Below are 11,245 nucleotides of genomic sequence, written 5' to 3' on the forward strand. Positions count from 1 at the left end.
AAATGATCAAGTCAGCGAACGCTATAATCATTAAGGTTGGTGTAGCAATAAATAGGGAAAAAGGCCACCAGGGGGCGCCTTTTTCCTCACACTTGTTTGTGGTTGCTAGGATACATTTTCTTTTCACTTTCCGTTTATTGACGCCTTTACTGACTTAAAGGCGTCAAAATGGCAACCAAAAAAAAGCACTACACCGAAGAGGAAATTTTACAGAGTAAAACTTCAGCCTTAAGGGCTGACGGTGAGTGGAAGTATCGCAAAAGAAATTATAAACAAGCTCTCAACAGCTTTACTGCGGTAAGGGAAATATTGAGTCTGCTAATGCTAACTCCTCTCCTCAAGAAGTGTTTGAAAAATAACCCAGTTTTTGTGTTTGTTTAGGCCGTTGAGTTGACTCCTAAGGAGAAGAGATGCTATGTGTCTCGGTCAAAGTGTTACATTCAGTTGGGCCAGTTTAGAAATGCTCTCATGGATGCTGAAGCGTCACTCGCAGAGGACCCACTTTTTCCTGAGGTAAACTTTTGCTATAATAATCAAACATGACGTGCGTTTTCTGTATTTTTGTTCAACTTTGAAGCCTTCTTTAACCGGGTGATGTTTCTCCGCTCTCTCTTTTTCAGGGAGTGTACCAAAAAGCAGAAGCTTTATATTACTTAGGTGAATTTGAATTTGCCCTGGTTTTTTACCGCAGAGGACTAAAGCTTCGTCCACAAATGGTAGGATGGAGGCTTGGGATCAATAAGGCAGAGGAGGCAATAATCGGCTCTGTTGGCAGTGAGTGGTGACTGTTTACTTTAGTTTCTCTGGAATAATTTTAGTAAAAATATTAATTTGACTAAAATTATAAACTTCTTGAATATCTCTACTTTTCTACAGGTAGTTCCTATATCAAACCGGAAGTTATGGGAGACCTGTCATATCTTGAAGAAGAGATTAGCGTAAGGGTTTTTATTATCTCGCATTTTGTCCTGATCCTAACATATTGTGTCAACTGACCTTATTTGGTATCACTTTAGCCTCATCAGTAAAATCTTATTAATGTATGTGTAATCAGTTCATCATAGTAGGATGTGCACAATACATCTGGCCTTAACTGCATCTTTGGTATGTAACACATTTTCATCCCTTGTCATTTCCAAATGATTCCTGAAGACCTTCTGCATTGTGCAACATGAAATGATCAGTTCAGTGTTGTTTTGAGAATATGCATAAATGGAAAAATCTACCCTGTTATTTGTTACTAATATCTTAATATTTAGGGTTCCAAGCCCGCGGGAACGGATGGCCAATGTAAAGCATGGCCGTTCACCTGCACCCAGCGGAGCAACACAAGAAACAATGTGCAAAAGTTGTTTGTCTGGAATATTTTTCACCGGAGAGCCATAAAAATTGCATTAGCCAAAACCAGTCTCGCCCCCTATGATTAACTCTGAGCCAAATAAAATCTAGCACAATGCTCGTATTAAATTGCCCGTAATTTTGAAGCCATAAAAAAATGCCACAATTTCCTTTGTGCCACCAACTACAAACGCAATATTGACAATGTTTAGCTATTTTTTCAACAACTAGCTAGACATTGACTAGCTAGTTTTTTTCAACATCCACCTCCAGGATATATCAACTTGCAAATCTCTAATCACTAATATCTATCTTCCAAAATCCTTTGACAATCTAGAATTGCCCGACCTGGCTAGGGACCTTGCAGTCGGGCAAGGAACCCATAACTGATTGCAGTTCTAGTTTTCGGTTGTTTCTGTTGCAAACACATGACTCTCAACATTATTTTCTTATTTTCTAGTGTCTAATTTGTCCAACAGCCTTCCCTATACTAATAGAAGTCAGTTCTTTTAGATGGGAATGGTGTGAGACTTTTGTGTTATCTGTGCTTAAACTAATTTTCCTACCTTTTTGTTTTTCAATAAATGGCTGGTAAAGAGGAAGAAGCCGATTGCTGTTGTTAAAAATCTGACAAAAAAAGATAGGCCTCCAGTGGCCATGAAGTATGAGAGGACCACCAGACATCTACTGGGAGGGTTTTACGAACACAAGGGATTTCTAGAGAAGCTTCTGAAAGATGAAGGTGCAAATCTGCCTACCTACTATCATTTGCATTTGTCTACTTGTTATTTTATGGAGAAGTCAGTCCTTTGTTGGCCCACATGTAGCACTTTCATCCACTTTTATATTTTCTTCACATTGAATTTCATTTATGTTTCACCTTTTAACGACATTCTTTTAAAGCTTTTGTACAATCCTACTCAGATTTGACTAAGGGAGTGACGAAGAATGGAGAACGAATGGGAGACCTCCTTAAGAACTGCATCACGTCTCTCAATCACTGTGCTGACTTCTGGAGCCAAGAGAAACCGATTTCCCCCAAAGAGACGAGCCGTCAGCCCAAACCGCCCAAACCGAGCTTAAACACTCGGAAGGCTCGGTATCTCATAAAGAGCTTTGACGAGATCACTCGTTGTACGATATACTTCTTGTTCAACCGGTAGCTCACCATCATGTTTCTTTTTTGTATGTGTGTAAAATTATTTTGGTTTTCATCTGTCATTCCAGCTCTGGCTGCAGGGAATATAAAAGCCAGTCTTTCCAAGACAGAAGACGTAATCAAGACGGTTCAAGGATTGACAGATAAAGACTGCCCTATTAAAGATGAGATAATGTGCTTTCTGCATAGTTGCATGGGAAATGCTTTTTTTGACTTGGGAGACCTTGATAAAGCAATGGAGTATCACGAGAACGACCTGAATTTGTCTAGACTGTGGTGAGAAGCTGAAGAACCAAACAATTTGAGTTAACACAGCTTTTTTTTCTTTTTTTTTGAAAGACTCCAATTGTGTATTCATCTTTCTTATACACAGCGATGTTCCAGATGCAACATCCAGGGCTCTGGCCAACATAGGTTGCATCTATGCCGAAATTAAACAGTTTGCAAAAGCCATAGAGTTGTAAGTATAGAACACATTGCACACTGTGCTTCTAAAAACATCTAAATTCAGTTTCTTCTGCATTTCTTTTTGTCATGATTCAGCTGGGAAGAGAGGATTCCTTATATTCACGAAGGTTTGGAGAATACCTGGATGCTGCATGAGATCGGCTGTTGTTATCTAGAGCTCAATAATCCAGAAAAAGCCAAAGGCTACGGTCTACGTTCCATTGCTGTGGCTGAGGAAATGTTTGACGACATGTGGCAGTTAAGAGCCACCGTTTTGGTCGGACAGTCTGAATGTAATTCCGGTTTTTTGTTTAATATTTTGAAAATTTCGAGTAATTTCCAGATTCGAGGACTTTTTTTTTTAAACTAATAAAAGCGCTAATGCTGTCGATTTAATCCTTGCGTGATGGTTTAAAGCGATGTCACATTGTGTTCTTTCTTTTTTTCTGCTGTTTTAGTGAAACTGGGAAACTTAGAATCATCTGTATCTTTCTTTGAGAAAGCTTTGAACTTTGCTGAACTTGAGAATGATGTCATGGCACTGAATGCGATCCAAAAGGTTTCTTTTGTCAACTTATGTTTTCTGTCTTAATTTTATTTAAAAGCATTTTTTTTTTATCTCTGACTAGACAACTGTTTTCCTTTTAGGCACTTGATGACACAAAGGAACAGCTACAAAAACAGCAACATCCCTCACAAAATGAGGAAAATGAAGAGGAGAGTGAAGAGGAGGAGGAGGAGCAGGAGGAGGTGGAGGATGCCAGTGAGAAACCAGAGACCCTAGAATGAGGAAAGTGTGGTGATTATTGAACTGTTCTGGTCATGTTGGGAATATAGGGCTCACAATCCTGTCATCAATAATAAAGCTTCGTCAAGCACTGTATTCGTTGAGGATATCAGACTGGACACTGAGCATCGTTCCTGATTGAGAAGTGCTCAAAAGGTTAATTTGACCCCCAGCTCATTGGGATTTATAGGGAAGTTCTCCTTATATTAATTTCTTTTTGTGTAACATCTCTGTAAAGTATTGGAGATTATTGTCTAAATAGAAATGTCTGGGAGACTGATGCTATTCTTTTCATCATTTGTATTTTAAGTGACTTGGTTTGTTCTAGGTTTCCTTTTTGCTCCATGAACATTAGGAAAAGATAAAAATAGTTTATAAGAAGTATATTTTTCCCTTTTTTTCCCATATTTTTGGTCTTGAGTAGATAGAGCCAGGCTGAATGGTTCACTGCTTGTGCCAGCTTTCCCCTCTGCTTTGAGATACGAATGGTGTAATTTACATAAATTAGACTAGAAATGCTTCTTATTGCCTCTCACTAGGGGAATTCAGCTGTACTGGCATCAAAGTGACAGGGAAATGGAAGCATTGAGATACATATGTCAAATTAATAACACGGTAGCCTGATTCTATGATATGTACAAACTCATTAAAGAACTTTACAAACTACATTTGTGCAACAATGACAGACTACTAAACAAGAATATGGAAAAGTGTGCAAATAATTGTAGGAATGTTTGTAGAATCTCTACAGCTGCTGGGAGAAAGGATCTGTGATAAAACTTATTTTAATAAAATAAAAGTTTCTGAGTTTATTGACTCATGTAACATAGGCATAAAAAACAAAGATAATACACAACAAATAAAAATAAACTTATAAAAAAAAAAACTTGCACAACATGTTTCCACAAAAGCAACTGGTAGCACAGTGCACTGACAAAAGAATAGAAATTACACACTAAGTTGAAATACTTCACTTTTTTGTTAACATTGTGTTATACAACCAAACCTAAATACAGAGCTCAATACAGAAACGGCCTTGTATGTATCCAGAATAACTGTCCTTTGTGTCAGCGAGATAGACTTATAAGAAGAGCTGTATTTTACATCTTTAGCTTTGCATATGAGATAACAGCATTTATATTACTGACAACTGCTGTATAAACTGCTGTATAAATGACAGAGAGTACTACAGACTAGCAGAAACAGTGTATAAGATGCACAAGAACGCACAAATTTTAAAATGTATCAAAATAAAACTCATTTGTGATTAGTTGTATTCTGCTGGATTTCTTTTTAAACACGTTTTAAGAGAAGTTACGGTAAGCTAAAAACCAAATACTCAACTAAAAGAGAACTACGATGGAAAGTATTTTGTTCTGATTGACCTAGTTCTAAAGAGCTACTTTATTCAGTAATTCAGTCCAAAAGAGGAAACTCATGCAGGTTCAGGTTTTTTTGTTTTTCTTCTTGGAATTTGAATTCTACATACAGAAATGTTGACCCACTGAAAGGCATTTCCATGTACTGTACAGTCTGTGCAGTCTTGGTTAGAGCTTGTTTTGCATGAATTACTGCATCGATGTGGTTGAAGTTACATCAGCCTCTCCACAAAAAGGACACATTTACCATTTCCTGGTACATGGTTGCCCAAAGAGAAAACTTTGAAAAACACAGTGGACCAAAACCAGCAAATTATATGATTCCCAAATCACCAATGAATGTGGAAACTTCCGACAGGACCTCAAGCCATGTGTGCCTCACCACTCTTTTTCCAGGGTTAGGGACTCAAAATAAAATGCAAAATTAACTTTCATCTGAAAAGACAACTTTGGATCTCTCAGCAACAGCCCTTCCCTTTTCAGATGCTTCTTACAGGTAACAGCTGTAGACCGTCCTGGATACCTCTGAGTAATGGCTCTTAAATCAGACTGCAACCACCATCTCTTTCATATTCTTGAGCTGGCTTTGTTTTTTTCTGCCACTTTGTTTTCTTCCTCTCAACATACTAATAATATTCTGAGACTCTGTCAAGTCCTTTGGTTGGCTACCTTTGGCATGGACAACCCAACCAGCAATTTTCCCTGTGATTATGCAAAGTGTACCGTTTCTGTATTAAAACTCTTTTTTTTTAATGGTTAATTTTGTCAATTATATTTTATTACCTCAAAAAAAATGTGTGTGGTGAAGTTATATTTTTCTCATATTACCGAAATGCACAACATGTTCTTTAAATTATAATTAAGACTGCGGATTAAACTAACCCCAGTAAAATGATCATGGATGGATAAAATTCACTGTTCTTCCGGTCCAGAGGGGCGTGGCCAAGGACACGCCCATTTGCGCGTTCCCGGGAGTTTCCGTTTCTTTCTCTTTTTTTCCCCCCCTTGAAGAGACGAGCGTGTTCGTGTCAGGGTCCAACGCTGCCGTGTCATTGTGCTCAGAAGGGGGAAACGCGTGGTCAGCACTACAGTTGGCTTCACTGCAGCGTTTCTGGTAAGCTGGCATGTTAGCTAAAATATCCGCAGTTTATGTTTTTAAAAAGAAAAGGAAAAAAAAGCCACTTCTTTTTTTTTTTTTTTTGTAGAAATGTTTAGATACAACAGTTTGACTTATCGTCGGTTTACTGTTAAAATATGGTGCTGGTGATGTTCCAGGCAGATTAATGAAGAGGTGGGGTGGGGGGGTTAAACTGTTTTTGTCTGGCGTGCTAATGTGAGGGTGCACGCCACTCCCCGTCTGCCTGACCAAAACGTGTTCCTTAAAGCTTTTTAAGTCTACAACCTACCAGTTTTGACTGTTTAAATAAGCATTTAACTTCATTTTGATGCCGTCTCCGACATTTAATATTAAAAACGACAATGCTTTATGCTCAAAACAGATGTGTGGTTTGGTTTACAGTTTAAACAAAAGGGTAACTTTAGCCATTTCTGCTACTCTACCGAAAAAAAAAATGCATCGTTCTGTATTTGTCTTCAATTTAGTTTGTTCGTTTTGGGGGAAAACCTGGGGATTGACGTTAGGCAATTGCTTTGTTGTTGCATTCACTTCAGTTTAACTCTTCCTCTTTCTGGTTGCCTCAATACAGTTTACCATATACTTTCCATTGGCGTCGTAAAGCTAAACTCGGCTGAAGCTGTCCAGTTTGTTTTAATTAATGCCACGTTTCTTTAATTAGCCATTGTCTGTTCGCTGGTAAGGTTTCAGGCAGCCTACGTTTCTGTGCAAACTCGGTAGGCATTCTTTCTTTCTCTGAACCGTTCAACTAAGGACTTACTGACTTGCATAAATGTAAATATAAATTTGAATAACTAATTTGGTGCTTTCAGTTCTCCCGCATGCGAAACTGAACCGAAAAAGGCCACAATAAAGCAAAACTTGGCTTTGAGGTTGTATTGAAGTGTGTATGAAATATTATTCTACATAATTGCACGGCCTCTCAAGGTTTGAATTATAAAAGCTATTTATCTGTATTACTTCACTAAAACTCTGATACTGAGTAACTTCCTGTTTTACCAATGAATTTACTTGCAGAACTAACATTATAACCATATTCAGTTACTTTGTCATTTAGGTCGTTTCCTTGATTATCCCTACATGAATGAATTTCATTTCCAAATGTTGTGTAAACCTAAATGCTTTGATTTTATTTATGTCTTTAAGGTACCTGGTTGTTTGCAAAACCAATCATGGATACAGACAAAAGAGAGGTTTTAGATGTGCCAGCAACTCAAAATCAAGAGGAGATGGTAATGGAACAAGAAGCAATGGTGCAACCCACAGAGCCTGAGAATCCACCAGCTGCTGTGGAGGTAGTTGACCAGCTGGTGGTGAAAAGCCAAGAATCAGAAAAGCCAGTTGTGGTAGAAAATGTGACGCAGGAAAATAAAGAAGGCAACATGGAAAAGCCAGAAGAGGAGTCGGTGCCCCGTGCAGCGGCACCAGTAGAATCAGCTGAGTCATCGGTAAAGGTCTCTGACCCAGCTGCAGTTTTAGAACAGCAACCTGTGCAAGAGAATATTGCAGAGCCTGTGCAAGTCCATCTGGCAGAGACCACCCCTGGACCAGAGCCAGAGAAACCAGCAGAATCTCTACCACAACAGAAAACTGTACCCGAACCAGCTGTGGAGAAGCCAATTGAAACCCAGACACCCAGCAAAGAGACGGAACCAGAACAAGCAAAGACTGAGGATGAAATGCCCACCGCAGTGGAGACAAAGATGGAAAAAGAAGCAATTGCCGAAACGGTTGTGGTGACTGAAGCTTCACCTGAGAAGTTGGCAGAGGCAGCAGCAATGGAGAAAGTGCAATTGGGCGAAAGTGGGGAACCTGCCCCAACCCAGAAGGAATCTGGCAAGTCTGAATCTGCTATTCCTGAGGAACTGATGGTAGAAGCTGAAGCTGTTAAATCTGTGCAGAAAGAACCAGAGCCTCAAAAGGAAGAAGATCCTGTTCCTGCTCCCAACTCGCTTTCTTTTGCCCTCCTGGAACACGAGGAAACGAAAGATGCCCTACGAATTTCTCGCACGCTTATTGTCCTCAGGGGCCTTCCTGGAAGCGGCAAAAGCTTTTTGGCACGCGCCATAGCAGACGTCTACAAAGACCAGTGTTCCGTGTTCTGTGCTGATGACCACAACATAAAGCCTGAAAATCCCTCTGCTGAAGGGTACAAAGCTCTGGATGATGCTGTAGTGGCTCGCTGCTGTGACGGGGCGGCGTCCTCTGTGCTGATCGTGGTGGATGATACCAACCACACCCACGATCGGCTCGCCCGCCTGGGAGAGATTGCAGAAGAACACAATCTTGTCGCCATCTTCTTGGAGCCGCAAACCGAATGGAGCAGAGACTTGAGTCAGCTGAAAAAGAAGACTGGCCGTGGACTAGAGGAGGCCCACCTGGATGCAATGAAGGGTCCACTCAATGAAACATCCCTTCCTCTTTATTTCGGCTGGTTTCTTTTCTCCTCAGTACAGGACAAGGTCGGGTGCACAGCAATGGACTTCTTGAAAACATTGGACACCCTGGAAGGCTTCAAAAACCACATTGCTGACTGTGAGTGTCAGGAAAACTGGCTTTAAGATGATTATTTTTGGTGTTTTTATTTTTTTTAATTTTAAATAAAATTGTTTTTTTCTGAATTTCAGTCACAGAACAACCTGAGAAGGAGGTGGATCTGGAGCAGTACTTTGAGACCAAGGGGATCCTCCACTGCACTACAAAGTTCTGCGACTATGGGAAAGCAGACGGTGCGAGCGAGTATGCAAAGAATCCAGTAAGAAACAACTTTTAACTCCATATAACTGCGAGAAATATTTGTGTTTGGCGTTAATCTTGTGCTACTTTCCTTGCGAATGCTCCAGGTGGTTAAGAAGTGCTACGGCTCTGTGTTCGAGCTGTCGCTGACGGCTCTCTTCGTCACCCCTCGCACCGTTGGTGCCAGAGTGTGCCTCACCGATGAGCAGCTCAAGCTTTGGCCAGCGGATACAGAAAAGGAGTCGGAGGCAGATGTTCCCGGATCCGCGGCACTCCCTGTCGGAAGCCGTGCCCACATTACGCTGGGTTGTGCGAAGGATGTGGAGCCGGTTCAAACGGGCTTAGATCTGCTCCAAATCCTAACCCTGCCTACAGGCGAGGTGGTCGAAGAGATGGAGCTCGGCTCGCTGCGATACTACGGTGAAGGAAGGTGGATGCTCGACCTCAGAGAGCCAATTTGTGCTGCGGCTTGCTTCTCCAGCTTCTACGGACGCAAGGAGCAGGAGGAGCAGCAGCAGTCGCCTAAAAGAGAACCAGAAAAGAAAAAGGCGAAGAAGTGTGCTATTCTGTAGATGGAAACGGTTGTCAGGGGGTGTGGCTTGTGAATTAAAACTTAGGCTTACTTTGTGAAAGATTGGTGTTTGTTTTTGTGCAGCATTTAGGGCTTCAGTTGTAGCCACCCTAAATCCACAAACGATGTGCCTTTATAATGTTGATTTGCACCCACAACCCAAGATGCCTTAGACGGAGTTAGGCATGTTATTGGTTCAGTATTTTTTTTTTTTCATCACACTGTCCTGTTAGCTGCAGTTTCTCCTAGGATAGCCTCCTTCCACAGCCCCACAGTGTATTTAAAAACCTAGGCTTTCTTCTACATAGGCCAATGTTCACACTAGATACTGATTGCATGCATCGCTGGTTTGTTTTCCATAAATTACTGGATTAATGTGCTAAACATAGCTCTGTTTCCTTTGCTGTAGTTTCATAATTCTACAGTATGTGTGTTTGTGCAGCTTAGGAAGTAATGGTGATTAGCTTCTGGACCAAAGTTGCATATTAAGTGTTGGATTCAATGTCAGTTGTAGAGAGTCTTCCTTGTAAATCTCTGGCCTGTGCTAGCCTTCAGAGGGAGAATGCTGATAAAGTTGGCTTTTTTTTTTTTTTTTTTTTTTTTTTCAGCAGCTTGCATTTGTTGCTTATGAAATGCTGTGAATCTAAGCCAATGTTTTGCAATCTTTTCTACTGCGCAATCCTCTTTTGAAGAGTACTTCCATGTCCTGCTCTTTGGTTTGTAGGCTGTAACTGTAATTTTCCTAAAGTCCTACTTTGTGTAGCTCTTATGAATCACTATTTTTGCACTTGTTTTGTACACTCAATAAAGAGAAACATGCTTTGCTGTAACAGTCTGAGTGCAGTTAATGGATTTTTATGCCTCACAGACTGGACACTTTTACCAGCAGATGAAAATGTACTTTATGCACCTGCAGTTGGAAGAATAAGCCAGCAGATGGCACTAATAAATCATGGGAAAGAAGCTGGAAGGATTTCTGTTCGAGAAGCTTATACAATATGAAAATATTTTGGGTGCGAGATGTTTTACGTATATTTCCAACTTGCTGCTTCAGAGTTTTTTTTTATTTTTGTATGAGTCCTTCAGTTTTACCTGTGATGCTACAAGCGCTTAGGTCAATTCTAGGCCAAGGATGTGTCCTACAATACGCTATTGACTTCAGACTGCAATTGCGAAAATTGTAAACGCTTATGAACGGAGGTACTGAACAGCAATTTGAAATTTTGGAAATTGTAAAAATACTGATTAAAATTTAGGCGTTTACAGTAACTTTAATGAAGAAACCAAAAGCAAAGTCAAACTTGAATTACTTCAAAATGGAAAAAAAATTAAATTAATTTGTAAAAAATAAAATTCCAATGCAATACATTGAGTATAATTATTTAGCCTAGAAATAAATTTGGAGAGAAATGTGTATGTAAAATATGTATTCCCATCTAAAAAAAAATCTCAATTTTACATCAGAAAGCTTAAAAATAACTCGTTATGGCATCCAGGTGGTTTTGATGCAGACAGCTAATGAATCCTAAATTTCCATTTCTCTGAAAATTAAGCCCCATAAAGCCATTTAAAATATAATATTGCCATGGCCTGTTCAGCATACCTTTATCAGCCTCAATAAAGACAAGCAAATTCTGAAAAATGTGCATAGGGAAAGAATCTCAGCTGCTTGAGGTTCAGTGTAGCTTCCACA

General features: G+C 39.9%; 2 protein-coding genes across 2 annotated transcripts; both read left to right on the forward strand.

Moving 5' to 3' along the window:
* Window positions 1-108: 108 nt before the first annotated feature.
* On the forward strand, window positions 109-4,011 carry odad4 (outer dynein arm docking complex subunit 4). The gene is made up of 11 exons (XM_008417069.3): window positions 109-297; window positions 382-513; window positions 621-774; window positions 877-938; window positions 1,936-2,080; window positions 2,263-2,472; window positions 2,566-2,773; window positions 2,871-2,957; window positions 3,041-3,237; window positions 3,403-3,503; window positions 3,593-4,011. Exons 1-11 carry the CDS (start codon window positions 169-171, stop codon window positions 3,731-3,733), a joined length of 1,566 nt encoding a protein of 521 aa, XP_008415291.2. The 5' UTR covers window positions 109-168; the 3' UTR covers window positions 3,734-4,011.
* Window positions 4,012-6,069: 2,058 nt separating this feature from the next.
* Window positions 6,070-10,382, forward strand: cnp (2'',3''-cyclic nucleotide 3'' phosphodiesterase). The gene is made up of 4 exons (XM_008417071.3): window positions 6,070-6,224; window positions 7,392-8,780; window positions 8,873-9,000; window positions 9,089-10,382. Exons 2-4 carry the CDS (start codon window positions 7,418-7,420, stop codon window positions 9,551-9,553), a joined length of 1,956 nt encoding a protein of 651 aa, XP_008415293.2. The 5' UTR covers window positions 6,070-6,224; window positions 7,392-7,417; the 3' UTR covers window positions 9,554-10,382.
* The last annotated feature ends 863 nt before the right edge of the window (window positions 10,383-11,245 follow it).

The sequence above is a fragment of the Poecilia reticulata genome, chromosome 8, assembly GCF_904066995.2.
Source record: "Poecilia reticulata chromosome 8, P_reticulata-male-v2, whole genome shotgun sequence".
In the NCBI taxonomy this organism is placed as follows: Eukaryota; Metazoa; Chordata; class Actinopteri; order Cyprinodontiformes; family Poeciliidae; genus Poecilia; species Poecilia reticulata.